General features: G+C 45.9%; 1 protein-coding gene across 6 annotated transcripts in view; it reads right to left on the bottom strand.

The window, feature by feature from the left end:
- Positions 1–2,341: 2,341 nt before the first annotated feature.
- The window catches only part of LOC121584792 (GTPase-activating protein and VPS9 domain-containing protein 1), a 32,676-nt gene continuing 18,084 nt past the window's right edge, over positions 2,342–16,933 (bottom strand). For 4 of the 6 annotated variants that reach the window (XM_041900915.2, XM_041900916.2, XM_041900918.2 and 1 more), the window contains 17 exons: positions 15,838–15,975; positions 14,531–14,665; positions 13,766–13,876; positions 13,361–13,441; positions 12,333–12,679; positions 12,053–12,140; positions 11,234–11,266; positions 8,776–8,847; positions 8,542–8,661; positions 8,335–8,464; positions 8,016–8,128; positions 7,524–7,683; positions 7,033–7,220; positions 6,537–6,750; positions 6,229–6,301; positions 5,908–6,105; positions 2,342–5,541 (listed from right to left, as the gene is read on the bottom strand). In XM_041900915.2, coding sequence (XP_041756849.1) covers positions 5,401–5,541; positions 5,908–6,105; positions 6,229–6,301; positions 6,537–6,750; positions 7,033–7,220; positions 7,524–7,683; positions 8,016–8,128; positions 8,335–8,464; positions 8,542–8,661; positions 8,776–8,847; positions 11,234–11,266; positions 12,053–12,140; positions 12,333–12,679; positions 13,361–13,441; positions 13,766–13,876; positions 14,531–14,665; positions 15,838–15,975 — 2,342 coding nt within the window. In that variant the 3' untranslated portion in view covers positions 2,342–5,400. The remainder of the gene's footprint in view (positions 5,542–5,907; positions 6,106–6,228; positions 6,302–6,536; positions 6,751–7,032; positions 7,221–7,523; positions 7,684–8,015; positions 8,129–8,334; positions 8,465–8,541; positions 8,662–8,775; positions 8,848–11,233; positions 11,267–12,052; positions 12,141–12,332; positions 12,680–13,360; positions 13,442–13,765; positions 13,877–14,530; positions 14,666–15,837; positions 15,976–16,933) is intronic. The other 2 variants (XM_041900917.2, XM_041900920.2) reach the window with 1 other exon arrangement.

Genomic DNA, 16,933 nt, shown 5'->3' with positions numbered 1-16,933 from the left:
CCAGTATGAAAATGTATGCAGTAACTGTAAGTCGCTCTGGATAAGAGCGTCTGCTAAATGACTAAAATGTAAATGTATTCTATGTTATGACGTCATCACGCAATTACATTTTGTCATTTAGCAACAAATCGAACTGCCTCTAGCAACTTCCCCTGAAAATTAGTTGGCAACACTGGGGCCAGCATACCTGTGGAACGCTTTCGACACATTATAGAGTCTATGCCCCCCGACGAATTGAGGCTGTTCTGAGGGCAAAAGGGGGTGCAACTCAATATTAGGAAGGTGTTCCTAATGTTTTGTACGCTCAGTGTAGATTGATAAATTTACATTTACATTTATGTCATTTAGCAGACGCTCTTATCCAGAGCGACGTACAAATTGGTGCATTCACCTTATAGCCAGTGGGATAACCACTTTACAATATATATGTATTATTTTTTTTTGGGGGGGGGGTTGGGTAAGGGGGTAGAAGGATTACTTCGCTGTCCTGGCGTCGTGAGGGAGCTTGTTCCACCATTGGGGTGCCAGAGCAGCGAACAGTTTTGATTGGGCTGAGCGGGAACTGTGCTTCCGCAGAGGTAGGGGGGCCAGCAGGCCAGAGGTGGATGAACGCAATGCCCTCGTTTGGGTGTAGGGACTGATCAGAGCCTGAAGGTACGGAGGTGCCGTTCCCCTCACAGCTCCGTAGGCAAGCACCATGGTCTTGTAGCAGATGCGAGCATCAACTGGAAGCCAGTGGAGTGTGCGGAGGAGCAGGGTGACGTGAGAGAACTTGGGAAGGTTGAACACCAGACGGGCTGCGGCATTCTGGTTCTGTGCCCTCCACCAGGCCTGGGGTGGTGTTTTCAGACCTCTCGTTGCGGAGACAGTCCACTGGTGCCAGGGTGCCATTCTGCTGGACCTCCCATGGCACACCCCTATTGTGGACGTCTCCAGCCATCACTGCTACCTAAGTAACTACCGGGACAACCACCATTTTGATGATTACAATTATACATTGTGGTAATCAAATGTATTTATAAAGCCCTTTTTACATCTACAGATGTCACAAAGTACTTATACAGAAACCCAGCCTAAAACCCCAAACAGCAAGCAATGCAGATGTAGAAGCACGGTGGCTAGGAAAACTCCCTAGAAAGGTAGGAACCAGGCTCAGAAGGGTGGCCAGTCCTCTTCTGGCTGTGCCAGGTGGAGATAAGAGTACATGGCCATTAAGGCCAGATTGTTCTTCAAGATGTTCAAACGTTCATAGATGACCAACATGGTCAAATAATAATCACAGTGGTTGTAGAGGGTGCAACAGGTCAGTACCTCAGGACTGTTTTCTATATACCTGTAACACATTTAGCATTTAATTACTCAAGGTAATATAGTGGAGGAGCGAGCGAGAGGAGATATATGGCATTCCATGGTTCCCCCAGAGTCAACGGTGTTGTTTGGTGCAGACCAGTGTGTGTGAAGTCATGCACAAGCCCCGCTGGACTGATCATCTGTTATTCCAGAGCCATCTGTGCCAGGCCCCAGGGCTGTTTATATCCTCATGCAACAATCTGACATCAATATGAAACGAGTTGAATCAGAGAAGCCCAGTCCACATTTTCTCCACTTCATCCCTCAATCAATAAAACAGCAAGCATCTTTTGCATCAAACTTAAAACAGAAATATAGTATATAATGAAACATAGCTGTTGCCCATACAGCCAGAGCTGTGTAACGCAGGATATGATCACATTGGGATCATGGACAAGCAGAGATTGGGGAAACAAAGACCTCATTCTCCATGTATCTGAAATCAACAGAGTATCATATAAACAAAAGATCCAATCTCCAAACCAGGCAAATTCAGCCATTGGTTTATTAATCCAACTAATTAACTGCACAGAAAATTTGAATTTAAATTAACAATTGGGAGATTTCATCAGGAGATGCAAGTCAAGTCCACCAAGGACTTTTTTGTAAGAAAAATTACTATGAGAAGGCTATGGGTGAAGTGATTGGAGCTTTTAGATGAGGGAAATCTCCAATTACAAATCTGCCATACACTTGTCAGTAGTAATTAAATGTTTGGTGAGAGGTTGCTATATGTGGCGCTGCCGAGATAGGATGATCTTGCTCTATTGCCCTCTCCAACAATTATGTTCCACGCAAAAATACAGTCAACATGTACCATCTATTGTGCAGCCTGAATTTCTCTGAAGCTAAACCTGAATTAAAGCTACAGTATATCTCCCACAGCATGATATGAAATTGCACAATGAGACTAAGCTATAGCATACACCATCCCTCCCGCCATAAGAGAGCCACACTATACTTGCATGCACACAAATAACAGGATACTGAGTCACAGAGAAATGACTGTTTTATTGTTTTAAAGAATTATATAATACATTAAATCACATTAAAGACAGACCGCCTTCCCCTCCACATGACATAATTGTGCAAGCTTACAAATGTGAAATGTATTATGTTCTGCTCGTTCTGCCTACTCTGTCAGGGACCCGAGCACAGGGAGGATTGTAAAGCTTTAAAGACCAGATTTCCATAGTCAAGTCTCTTTTAGTCCACCAACTGTCCACTTGTTTGCATACAATCAATGCTAAAATCAGGCTATAGTACAGACTTCTCACTGTTAGGGTGTGTACTTTAACTTCACAATAAGAGGTATTCTGTCACTGTGTATGAACAGTATCACTCAGGTCAGACACTAAGGCTGGTTGTAGTTTTTGTAGCTATTAAAAAGTGTCACTGATATGTATAAGGGAACATTGAAACACTAGTCAGGTCCAGATTGTTTCACATTTGGTCTGTACTGTACCGCTAAAGTGACATCACACAAACACTTATAGATACAGTTTATCTGCATTTTGTGTTTTCAAACAGGTTAGACAGCAGTATCATCTATTTTGCAGAATTGTATTTAAAAACGGTAGATGCTGTACACACATATTCCTCAAAAACCAGGAACAGAAGTCCGGGAATAGGGAGAAAAAACGAACATATCACAACTTTAGAGATTGCTTATAAATGTGTGTCCTTATAACTAACAGTAAGACCTAGCTAAACTACCCATATAATCTTCTCAATTACAGCATTTTAATATCAGAGGCTTTAGTTCAAATGAGTGCGACTCATTAATAACGAGCAGGGAAGTAGAAAACATGTCAAATGTTCTGCATGTAGAACGTAGGGAGCAAGCTTCACTAACCTTGTACAGCTCTGAACATTGAAAAAGGAATGACATCAGGGACAGACTCAAAAGAAAACACAGCCTCATTCTTCTCAACCCTTTCATACCTGGCCTGAGTTGGAAACTAGAAGTATTGTATAGGTTTTTCACCAGCAAGGATTTACTGCTCGTCGAGTAGTACTGTAGCTACAGTAAGAAGACCATCCTAAAACATTGTGCAAGAGGACAGATCAGTCGCAGTCTAACAGACCAACCTCTCACACATCCAATGTACAAACCTCTCACACGCAACACAGCCTTTTTCCAACGGTCAGTAACATGTCAGTGTTCTGATTATTTGTTATTTTTGTTGTGCTGTGATATGAAAGCAGTCATTTAGACATTAAATAAGACAAAACACTTGGCACAATGCTAACAAACATATGGGGATGTGTTCCTTTTGTAGCTGCAATGAAAACACAACAGGAGTTGAGTTTTGGTGACTTTGGCTGTAAGTGGAAGAAAATGATGAAACTGGAATATCCCTGCACTCTAAAATGGAAAAAGAAATAAAATAATACAAGCGTGCATACACATTTAAAGAGTCCCTTTCTTGATCATGTGAGGAGGTAGAGAGCTAATCCAATCACTAGTCTGTCTGCTCTATGCTGAAACATACATGCATTCTACAGAAATACCCAACCTTGTTCGTTTGGAAATGCTTTACTACCTTGTTATACAAATGGTTACTTTAACGCGCCTAAAATATAAATAGTACATACTAGTATGCCTCATTGTATTAGGGGAAGATGATGCTATAGCAGCCCCTTGAACAGTGAATACCTGTTCCATTACTCTTTCTATCCAACCAATGTTAAAAAGCGTTGTGCCCAAAAATAAATGTCAGGTTCATTGGTTCTAACTTTGAGGTAGAATCTTGGATATTCAAGGGCATAACGGTAATGAGAAGGAAATTAGTGCAAAGGGAATTAACTGAAACAACCAGTGGTGTTCCACACACAGCCTGTCCTCCTGAGAGGTCACTCCCAGCACAGAGGTTTCTCAGAGAGACAGGCTGTGGGGCTCAATGGTGGTAATGGGATGGGAGAGTAATGTCAATCCTTTATGGAAAACCAAGAGCAGAACCCTCATTCTCAAGAATATAAAGAAAACGAACAGCCTTACACAAAACGCCCCCTCCTCAAGGCACTAATGTTCAGTATTTCCAAAAAAGCAGTGCTACTGATACTGTGCAGGAGCTGATCAGTGGTGATCCTGTATCTAAGCTGCAGCAAACAGCCAACATCTCATCCTGGGGGCTTTTCAGTCCAAGGACAACGCTGCCCCTTGTCCTCCTAACACTATTAAAATATCTCAATCCTTACACATGCTTGAACATTTCCTACATGGGCATATGTGATTTATAGAAAAAAAAAGAAGAAAAAAGCATTAAATAGAATGAAATAAATAAATACATTTTATTTCATATATAAATATGTGGGCCCTTGTGTCCAAATTGCCACAAGTATTTAGGAAAGGATAAACTGAATAATGAATCCATTTGTTTACATTTGATGAAAAAAGCTACCCTATTATTGATGTGTTAGCGTTAAAAATAGAAACACTAGCATTATTATTATGGATTGATCTTATAATGTACTTGAGTCACTAATACTCAGTCAGTATCTATTGAGTTTTGTGATTCCCCAGGATACGATGCATCTGAAGAGCATAAGTATTTCAGGGGAAAGATTGCACAATTTAACAAGGAAGCACTTCCCTCACCTTCATGAAGTCCCCTGCCACAACATATATCTGAGATCATCTCTAGGAAACATGGTCCCCTTTCATCTGATTAGAAGCTTTTACCAGTCAATTTAATGGCAGAATCATAACTTAAGATAGAACATTTCAGATACAGACCCCCACACCTCACCATGTGTAAGGAGACCAAGAGATGAAAGGAAAAAAAAGGAAATTAAGTTCAAAGTTAACATCTGCCATTTTTCCAAGGCCTTTTTCTCCACTGTAAAACCTGGATTTTGCCCACTTCATAATTATATATACTCTCAGTCTCTGACTCTATGTACAGCTATATAAACAGAGAGCAGACAGACAGGGTGTGGGCCTGAGTCCTTGTGGAAGTGGGAAGCAGAGGGAGAGGGAGAGGGAGCAGTTGGTTGGGAAGTCTCCCAGTCCCGTCTCCTTCTGCCCATACAGGTGGCTGTTCTGCTTCACTTGCGATCGTCGATGGTCTTAATGAATTCCACTGCCGCGGTGAACTGCATCCACCAATAGCACTCCTCCCCACTCAGCCGGCTGGCATAGAAATTATTGATGTACTGAATCGTGGACAGCAGGCAAGGCGGGTTTGCCTGGAGGGAGGGGGCTCACAGTAACCACGGAGAGAGCCACACGCCAGGCCATGTATAATACATGCCCTATCTAAATATGTCCATACAAGTTATCATACAGCAAGATCTTTATGCTACTACACATTTACTATACAGCTGTCTAGGTGAGAAAGGATTGTTAGAACATCTGCTAAGGATTCCGTTTCTCCCTCTGCATTATAAGGAGACTAGGGTCATACTTCTAGCAAGGCCTATCATTTCACTAACCATTTTAGTGAAATTAAAGATAAGGTTTAATGAGGTATCAATTTTCATTACCTAAAGTGAATATGATGTTGATGTAAACATCTCAGAGTAACTTGATATCAGTTTGCGATGGATGCTCACCTTTATCAGGACAAAGACGAGCACAGGGACAAAATCATCAGCTCCGGGGACAGAGTCCTCATTGGCCAGACTCAGGAGGTTCATGATGGTGGAACACATGCGTAAAATACACTGCACTTTGTCCCGAGGGGTCTTGTAGGCACTGATGGTCCGGATCTCTGACTGGGCAGATGGCCAGGGAGCCTCCCTCGCATACACCTGGAGCCACACAGGAAAAAGCATTCAGCATGTCAACTCTGTAGAGCTCCTAAACATCAACACAAAACTAAACATCTCAGACTTTGATGGACAGTTGGGGGATACAAATCTGTGGGGCATTACCTCTGGGATTTGAAGAGCTTTGTGATTTGATGTCACCACTTTTGAGAGACGCACTATGTGGTCCTGAAGAAGCCTAGAGGGGGAAAACGGATTTAGAGAGCAATAGATACAGTAGCCTAAGATAAACACATACCATAGCAATACAGGGTATTGGTTATTCAAATATGTAAAAGATACTGCTGCTACAGTAGCATCAGAGGAGGAGAGGATTCTGGGTTATTTGATAGCATGAGGCATGAGGGGCAGCAGCCACACCAAGGCTGGGGCTGTTTGACCGAGGTGAGGTGGCGGCAGTCACCGTCACTCACTGGTCTCTCAGAATGTCCCCGTCCTGGTTGGGGTAAAAGGCCAGCTTGAAGATGCGGTTCATGACGCTGCGCTCGATGGCCATCTGGGCATCCTGCAGCTGATCCTCACTGGCGTACTGCCAGATGGCATCATGGGCCATGGCCCCGTATAGGTAGCGCAGGAAGTCCTCAACCGCCGCAGTCTTGTCGTCTGACGCTGTGCACCCCTGGAAGGCTGGGGGGGAGGAGACCAGAGACAGATACACTGAGCACTATGCACCCCTGGAAGGCTGGGGGAGGAACCTGAGATACAGACACACTGGGCACTTACAGTATTTTAGAGAGGTTACAGATTGAAGCACTGCAATGTGGTGCAGGTAGTTAGGTTGAATTTCAGTGTCTGTATTTTTAATTCCATACTATGGCCATTCAGAGAACAATCATCTAGCAGAGACAACATCAGTAGATACATGGTTACAATATCACAGGGAGTGTATCAGTAATAAGCGGCAGAGACCTTTGATGAAGTCCAACGACTTAGCCTCCATGTGTTCCAGTAGGAGGCGAACACAGACTGTGGTGAAGTATCGGTTAGCCACCTCCTTGTCCCTCAGCACCCTCTGCAGCAGCCTCTCCAGGTGGGCATGGGATGTCTGCAGGCCTTGCCGACACCGAGTCAGATACGCAATGTAGGGTGCCCGTTTCCTACCAGAGGGGACGACGGACACACACACAGGCATTATGGATTATGCTTACTAACAGTTGTGTTCAGTGACAGTGACAAAATGATGTTGATATGAGATAATACCACTGAAATAAGTCAGTACTCACAACATTCAGTGACAGCCTACCAAAATGTCGATTTTATCCCTTCAAATAGACCTACATACATCTATTTTAAACAAAACAATACAATCAACTATGCCACAGAACTATGTCCTTGTAGTAGAAGCAGTGAATGTGCAGTGATGGTCCTTCGGCAGCATGTCTGTCTTCCTCCACAGTTACCTGTAATCCTCAACAATGGCTGCCAGCAGCTTCCTGCAGGTGCGTGCGTCGAAGCGGCTGACGCAGCGTGTGGTCTCCTGGATCTGGGCCATCTGGTTCTTGTCCTGCAGAATGATGGCCTCCGCCAGCTGGACCTTCAGGAAGCACACGATCTCGTTGTCTGAGAAGGAGACGGGAGGGAGACGGCGGTAGGTCAGACACTCAGACGCTGGGAGAAGGGCTGCTGCTGTAATCAGATCAGCCTGCCCTGCTCCCCCCTGACATGTGGATGTGACTGATGACTACAGAGACTGTGTCTTATGGATTTCAAACGTAACCATTTCAAAGGATGTCACTTTCTATTGTGTGTGGTCGTGTCCTGCTGGTAAACGTGTAGTGGGCTGGCTTACTTACAGGAATGATTGTGGCCAGATATAATATGGACAGTGATGATAGTTTGCACAACAGATTACCAGTGATTTTTTACCAGCTTGTCAGCTGTATGTTTGGTACCTTCAGAGTCTGTGTGGTCAGGCAGCCCATTGCGTGTGGTGGCAGGAGCCATGAGGGGGAAGGCCACAGACTCTGCTGAACACAAGGCCAGTCTCAACTTCTTCTTTGCATCACTGCAAAATATGAGCAGAAAATTGCCAAATGTAGATTTGGTTTGACAGTATGTTATCACTCTGTCTTTTGTCATTTTGTATGCCTCTGAAGCACTTCTGGCTAATTAAGCATTGCCTGAAATCTGATGAATAAACAAAGATATTATAATTACTATTATCATAATCCTAGCGGTGTGATTTGTGTGAGTTGGTGAGGGTTGACTGACCTGAATGAGAACTTGAAGGAGTGGTGTTGCTGGGCCGTCTGGCTGGCTGAGTCTGGCAGGTCGTCTGTGGACATGTTCTGCAGAGCTTCGTCTCTGGGGGAGTCATGCACACACTCCTCTCCAAACAACTCTGTGCACAACACATTCACACGCTCAAATTAATTTGACGTGTGTGTGTGGGTGTACCTGAGTGAGAAAGACACTGACCTGTGGCGTCGTAGACTGCAGCAGTGGCTCCTTCACTGGGACTGGTCCTCTTGATATTCCTGTACTTGTCAAGGATGTCTTCTGCTGCCTGGGCCTGGGAGGTCCTGGACATAGGGTCGTCTGACACACACACAAAGGACACATTTGGATTAAACCCACCATGGGAAACATGCCCACTTCCTTTCCCCCTGATTCAGCAATATCTGAGTGTAACGACAGTAAATCAGGACAGACCTTGTAGGACACGTTCATGGCCCATATCGTCTTTCTCCTGCTTGTCCCTTTTCCGGAAGGCTGCTATCGGAGCTGTGGAGAGGGCATAATGAATGAGCTAGGAAAAGTGCAGCTACGCTCTCCTCTCACCGTTTCTGGACCACAGTCTCATCATGACTCACTTCACACAGCAGTGTTTCATGACAGCAGTGACAGCAGGTGTTTCACAAATCTACTGTGGTTTATACAAGGTATTTTTTGACTAACAATGCAGAGGAGAGATGCATACTGTAGCATAGCGTCATATCACTGAACAAAACGAAGGAGAATTATCCATCTTCTTAATGCATGATAATAGCAAAGGAATAGCAAATGGTAAATAAAACCAACATGGCTGAAATAATGTGACTGCCAGACCGCAATGGAGAAATAATATCACTTAGATATATATACACATGATAAAATATCAATATATACAGTAAGTGTATATACACTGCTCAAAAAAATAAAGGGAACACTTAAACAACACAATGTAACTCCAAGTCAATCACACTTCTGTGAAATCAAACTGTCCACTTAGGAAGCAACACTGATTGACAATAAATGTCACATGGTGTTGTGCAAATTGAATAGACAACAGGTGGAAATTATAGGCAATTAGCAAGACACCCCCAATAAAGAAGTGGTTCTGCAGGTGGTGACCACAGACCACTTCTCAGTTCCTATGCTTCCTGGCTGATGTTTTGGTCACTTTTGAATGCTGGCGGTGCTTTCACTCTAGTGGTAGCATGAGACGGAGTCTACAACCCACACAAGTGGCTCAGGTAGTGCAGCTCATCCAGGATGGCACATCAATGCGAGCTGTGGCGAGAAGGTTTGCTGTGTCTGTCAGCGTAGTGTCCAGAGCATGGAGGCGCTACCAGGAGACAGGCCAGTACATCAGGAGACGTGGAGGAGGCCGTAGGAGGGCAACAACCCAGCAGCAGGACCGCTACCTCCGCCTTTGTGCAAGGAGGAGCAGGAGGAGCACTGCCAGAGCCCTGCAGAATGACCTCCAGCAGGCCACAAATGTGCATGTGTCTGCTCAAACGGTCAGAAACAGACTCCATGAGGGTGGTATGAGGGCCCGACATCCACAGGTGGGGGTTGTGCTTACAGCCCAACACCGTGCAGGACGTTTGGCATTTGCCAGAGAACACCAAGATTGGCAAATTCGCCACTGGCGCCCTGTGCTCTTCACAGATGAAAGCAGGTTCACACTAAGCACATGTGACAGACGTGACAGAATCTGGAGACGCCGTGGAGAACGTTCTGCTGCCTGCAACATCCTCCAGCATGACCGGTTTGGCGGTGGGTCAGTCATGGTGTGGGGTGGCATTTCTTTGGGGGGCCGCACAGCCCTCCATGTGCTCGCCAGAGGTAGCCTGACTGCCATTAGGTACCGAGATGAGATCCTCAGACCCCTTGTGAGACCATATGCTGGTGCGGTTGGCCCTGGGTTCCTCCTAATGCAAGACAATGCTAGACCTCATGTGGCTGGAGTGTGTCAGCAGTTCCTGCAAGAGGAAGGCATTGATGCTATGGACTGGCCCGCCCGTTCCCCAGACCTGAATCCAATTGAGCACATCTGGGACATCATGTCTCGCTCCATCCACCAACGCCACGTTGCACCACAGACTGTCCAGGAGTTGGCGGATGCTTTAGTCCAGGTCTGGGAGGAGATCCCTCAGGAGACCATCCGCCACCTCATCAGGAGCATGCCCAGACGTTGTAGGGAGGTCATACAGGCACGTGGAGGCCACACACACTACTGAGCCTCATTTTGACTTGTTTTAAGGACATTACATCAAAGTTGGATCAGCCTGTAGTGTGGTTTTCCACTTTAATTTTGAGGGCGACTCCAAATCCAGACCTCCATGGGTTGATACATTTGATTTCCATTGATAATTGTTGTGTGATTTTGTTGTCAGCACATTCAACTATGTAAAGAAAAAAGTATTTAATAAGATTATTTCATTCATTCAGATCTAGGATGTGTTGTTTAAGTGTTCCCTTTATTTTTTTGAGCAGTGTATTTCTGCAAATAAGCAGGTGAGGCTCATTCTATTAATGTGTCAACTAGACAAACAGGGGATCTGTGTCCAGATAACAGACGTATCCTACAGGACTGATATTTAAAAGAGAGAATGTGGAGAGAGGACTAGCAATGATTAGACTAAATGGGTTGCCATTCTGTGCGCTCCACTAACATTGGCTCACAATGTTGTATCGCAAACATTACAGTGCAAAAAGAAAAACGGAAACACCCAACACAAATGCATGAATGATGAGCCGGAGACATCAACTCAGGCGGCACCATGTCACATCACAGCTTTATCACCAAGGGCCACGTCTACAAGCGTCATGACCTACAGCACTCAGCCACTGGCGTCAGGGCAGCTAGCTCAATGGTGACAGTTACAGTGTTGGGACGTGTTACCTGGGACTTCACTCTCAGCCGTCCAATACAGCACTGTGTGAGGAACACAACAGACAAGGTTGGCCTTTCACTCACTCAGTCTGCCTGGCTGCCACTCTGTATGAGGGGCTACACATCACCATGGTATTCACAGCACAGCAGCAGCAAGGCCAGGCCAACAGAAGGGCCTTTATGTGGACTTCACAGGTTTACACTTATCTGTGCAGATCTGGCTTTATTCATCAAATGTTAATTTTGACTAAAGGAACATCATTATCTAAAAGAGTAATACACAGTCATCTCTTGTAGGCACAGCTCATTCTTTTCCTGACACTTCTATGAGAGATGGTTTTGGAGTTTAACTGCAACAAGAGATGTGTAATCTATCAGCGGTGATGACAGAGAGGTCTATCTAATGACCATTAGGCTGGGGGTGACAGGACTGCTGGGAGGGGTACCACCGCACAATCTACACCCGCTCATGACTGATTCGTTTTACAAACTAAAAATAAAGTGAGATGTGAGAAAAGACTTGTCTGGTGTAACTTTCAACAACAACAAACAGTATTTGAAGTGGAGTGATGACGCATCATCCTTCTCTTTCTCACATTACAAACAGTTAAAGTACAGGTCTTAAACACTTCTACATTTTCTGCAACAGATGTGATTAAGAGATGATCATGAAAGAGTGAAAATAATGTACAAACACAGGAACCATGCAATTCTCTAACAAATTGTCACAATTTTCAACCCACTAAAAGCATTTGTTGCAACAGACAGCATGCCAAAATGACACAGTGATGGAGGGGGAAGAGAGTAGTTGTAGAAGTGATTCCTTACCTTTGGGAATGGCTGACTGAAAGCGTTTCTTCCACCACGGTCTGTTGCGATCAGACTTTTCCTCATCACTGTCCTTTCTCTCCTCAACCTTTGGAAAACAGACATTCAAGTATGTTTTAGAATCCATAGTGACATACTGTACGGTAGGACAGGAAAGAAAGTCTTACAGTAGAGTTCATACTTAGACTATTGTTATAGAGCAGTAGGTCTAAAACTAGGCTTGGAGAGCAGCATACATGACTGACGTGACACACAGGCAGCGATGACCAGCAGCTCTCACCTCTCCTTTCAGGGAGTCCTTGCTAGGAGACGAGAACGGCCCCATAAAGAAGGCCCCGGCAGGGTCCCGCTCCTCGGCTGCAGCCCTGCGGTTGAGGCCCGGGTCGCTGGTGGGCCGACGTCCTGGGCACACAATGTCAGAGCTGCGGCTGCGTACCAGCCTGTCTGGGAAGGAGTGGCGCTGCTTGGTGTGCTCCAGCTCGGCTTGGGCCAGGCAGTGGGGCGTGAACAGGGAGTGGCGGGGCTCTTGGCCCAGGGCACAGGCCTCTGGGATGGGAGGGTCAGGGGGAGGATGGAGGGGCCTGGCGCAGTGCACCTTGGGCCTCACGATGGTACCAGTGGAGGAATCTGTGGAAGACAAAAAAACATGGCTTAGTTTGGTTATACAGCTTAATACATAGGGGTGTATCACACTCTCTCAATTACCCAGTGTCCAGAAACAAAAGAACAGCAATAAAATGAGAAAGTGGGGGAAAGTGCTAGAGAGAGAGAGGTTGGTGGGAGACAAGCCCTAGGTGTGGGTAGGCCACCTGTTCCAAGGGTAGATTCTCTCTCCTGAAACGCTTCCAATGGCAGCCTGGTGCCATGAGCACAGTGGGACAAGGGGACTGTGCCAAAGTGCCTGGGGTGAGGTCTCTCAACCTGTCATCCCCTCACCTTGCCACAGACACACAGCCCTGCCACTGCCATAGCTCCCTCCCTCTCCAGCCATCTCCTCCTCCACTCACAACAACACTGAGCAAGACAGGGCCACAATTTACCAAGAGCAGAGAGAACAAAGAGCAAACCACAAAGGAAATATTATACACTAAATTAACTAATTGAAATGACATTCCCACGCAGTAGACATTTTTATTGCACTAATGTTTTGTCCAATAATTGGGGCAAGACTCTTTTGGTTAATTTCTCAGAGCTCAAGCTGTTCTGTGAGCCCACGCCATTAGACACGACTTAATGATGCTCATTTCCAGGTCTGATTGGACACTCGACGCAGCAAAGACCCCAGAGCATTGTGGGAGCAGAAATTACCTTCGCCGGAGGAGAGGGGATCGAACATGGCCAGTAAGGAGTCTGCCTGAGAGGGAGGAGAGGCCAAACTGTGATGTGCTCCTGAAACAACAAGCGGGGAAATTGAGAATTAAGAAAGACATTCATACACTAAACAGAGAGCCACTTTCTACTATAATTGTTCATGGCTATTCTGTGCTTTGTATTATCGAAGAGAGTTAACATCATCATCATCATGTACCCATGCTTTGTATTTGAGCAATATGGTCTGAAAACATAGCAGAAAGATTCCAACAGGGTCAGCAGCATGTTAGTGGTTGTGGCTGCTCAGCTGTAGAGCAGACAGGGATTGATAGGTCTTGCTGATGACAGTGTAGTGATGGCACACCCAGGCCAGGGGGGAGGTGACTCTTCCCTCTCTCCTACCGTGGGACGACTCCTCCCCATCTGGACTGGTCACAGAGTCCTTCCCCCCAAAGTCTGAGCTGCACTCCGACCGCAGGTCTTCTGTTTTGTTGGGGATGTCTTCTGATGTCGCTGCAGAAGAAGAAATGTCTGTTCAAAAGTCTGCCATGCAGGAGATGGTAACATTTGGTGGAACACTTGGTTTGGCTGACTACCTCCTATTCTGAGGGATTGAATGTGTGACATTTGAAAGGTAACAGCATGACAGCGTACACACTGTATTGAGAGGATATGACAAATGGACCCACTGGGACCTCTAAATATGGTAGCAGGAGCTCCCATGGGTGGGGAGGGAGACACAGAGAGCTGCAATAAGAGTGATAATCAGACAGAGCCTATCCATCGGCCCGGCCCCTCTGGGACATTTTCCTATAGGAGCTCAGCCGTGGGCACCAGCCCAGTCCTCTTAATCTGGGATGCTACGGCAACCATGTCAACACGGCCTGTTCACCTGAGCTACCAGTACAGAGTGCCAGGGTTAACCTCTGTGTCCTATCCACTCTCTCACACCGACCTGATTGTCCTGGCTATTTAGCATTATCTGACGGTTCTCCAACTAACACAGACAACTCCCAATATGGTTTTAAACTAGCCTGCATATATTCTATGTAACTGACTGGTTAGGTTGCTTTTATTTGATTTCCCACTATGTGTTTTATATGTAATGAATGCTGATGTGTAGAGTGTAACCGCATAGCTTCAATGAGTGATATAGGTGCAGGGTACCTGAGACGACGCTGAGCCCTGGGGTGCTGGGCCGGGAGCTGACCTCTCTGACCTCTGTGTCATCGGAGGTGCTGCCCACCCCTGAGCAGCTCTCTAGCTCCTGTAGACGTTCCTCCTGCTTCAGGTCTGGGGCTTCTGGAGGGGGAGGCACACACACAGCACAGTCACATCCCAATATAATCAATGTGGTTTGTTCTTGCATACAGTATGCAGCCTAAAATAGGCCTATGAAAGCCACTGTATACCTTGTTGTATGTTTGCTCTCCCTTCGCTGGGAGGATAAAGTAATAGCTAAGAAAAGTTAATATGCACGAAAGCAAATAAACCATCTACAACTGATAAAGAGAAAAACGAAAAGTCGAATCCAGACCATTTTGTGGCTGCCCAATGGAGCTGTTCAGCTTAACCCAGAGGCTCCATAGTAACAGCCGTAGTCATTTGCATGCTCATTAGTAATAATGTGCTAGTGAAGTGCTCTTTGGAGTGTGGTTTTCTGCTGCCTAGCCATGAAATAAGCGCTCAACTCCAAGCGAGCATCAGATAGCCCTATTACAGAGGAGAACAGGGGCAGCAAACGGAACAAAAAGTAATCAAGACACTCATGCATGTCAATTTAACACTGCACATATTGCAATGGTGCACTTCAATTAACAGTCCGGGCATTCCCAAGAAACACTAGTTATGCTTTTATTAGAGGACTCTATTGATATTCATGAAACACTGACTTTCAAGGGGATTAACGTAATCTAACATAAGGGTTTACGTACCTTAACTAAAGAACAGACAGTGTAAGATTGATATGATTCTTGCTGTTCATCTTAAGGTATGGTTTGTAATTGCTGCAATGGGACCACATTCACACCACTGTTAGAAGAGTGTTGCAATGCCTACAGATTTGAGAGAGGATGTCGCCAGCAGACAACTGCAGTCCTTGCACATTTCCTCATGGCTGTTCCTCCACTACAGGTGCAAACACACCTGGGAGGTTCCTCTGGGGAAACCCAGAGCTGCCTTTTACTGTCACAGGCAGATCTGCCCTGATAGACAGGCTAGTGCACACAAACATGACAGATTGCACCCACTTCCTTGATATGGAACTGGGAGACGCCACACCTGGCATGTCCGCCCACACACGGAGATTCATACAGTACACAAACCTACTGGATTGACTCAGGCAGATGCAGTGCATGGAGGAAGACAAGAAAATAAATCTACATAGAAACTCATGGGAAATTTGTGTAGAAAGTTGTGAAATTGACAGGAGACTCCATTCAGCCCCTATAACCCCTTCTCCACACTGAACCCACCTGAGTCGCTGGGCAGGACCTCCACACTCCAGGCCTCGCTGGTGGTCTCTGAGATGGTGGATCCATAGGGGTCTAGCAGCACTGAGCCGGAGCCTGGTAGACACAGCAGGCTGCCCAGCATGTTCTCTACAGCCGCCCCTGAGCAAACACACACAGACAGACACAGAGAGAGAGCCTGGGGTCACTGGCATTTCATGCTGGGCCCAAAGGCACACACACTACTGTGCCAATGGTAATATTTCACCCCACCCCCGCCTCCTGAGCCATGACTTTGAGCTGTTGATTAAGTCGGGCATTATTCACAACCAAATTACCCCTCACCCACCCTCCCACAAAGTCCTCCACACGACGTCCCTCCATTTCCATTTGGGATGCTGCGGCAGGTTAACAAGGCGGAAGAATGCGGAGGAGAGGAAAGAGCTAGCAGGTGTGAGTATGGTGGCCGGGGTGCGGATCATGAGTCGACCCGTGGTAGCCACACTCCCAGGTACGCCATGTTTCCACTTCACGGCACACACACACACACACACCATGGGCGCGCGAGCGTGCCAGTGCCCAGGCAACAGTCTGCGAGGCGGGGGCAGGGCCCTTTCTAGCGGCAGGAGAGCTCTACCCTGTTGTCCATGTTTACAGTCTTCCAAGGTAGGGGCGCAGAGCACTTGTCTTTCAGGTGGATGATTAAATGAGTGGCACAACAAGAAGTGAAACAATTAGAATGTCTGCCTCATTATCATGGTAATCTTATCAGTGGGATAATGAGGTATTAATGGATATTTAATGTGCATCTCATAACCCAATCCCTTGGAGAAAACACATAAGGAAACCGTTGTAAATTCACTTAATGATGGAAAAGTCCCCCAACGCCATATTCCGAGGAATGAAAAATGGTGGATGCTAATGAGAAGGAACCAAGGTCAATAAGACTGCAGAGACTGAGATGCCGTAGCCACTTCCCCAAATAGTCAGAATCCATCTAAGATAACTCAAGAAATCTGTCATTAATTCAGACGTTTTTGCCAGATAAAATCTTAGTTGCGCAAATTTACATCTAACTAATATGTTTGGTGCAGTATTTTTCAATGAGAAAATGTGCATG

The sequence above is a fragment of the Coregonus clupeaformis genome, chromosome 16, assembly GCF_020615455.1.
Source record: "Coregonus clupeaformis isolate EN_2021a chromosome 16, ASM2061545v1, whole genome shotgun sequence".
Classification (NCBI taxonomy): domain Eukaryota; kingdom Metazoa; phylum Chordata; class Actinopteri; order Salmoniformes; family Salmonidae; genus Coregonus; species Coregonus clupeaformis.
Note: the sequence above shows the minus strand (reverse complement) of the source record. Positions and strands in the feature narration are given on the sequence as shown.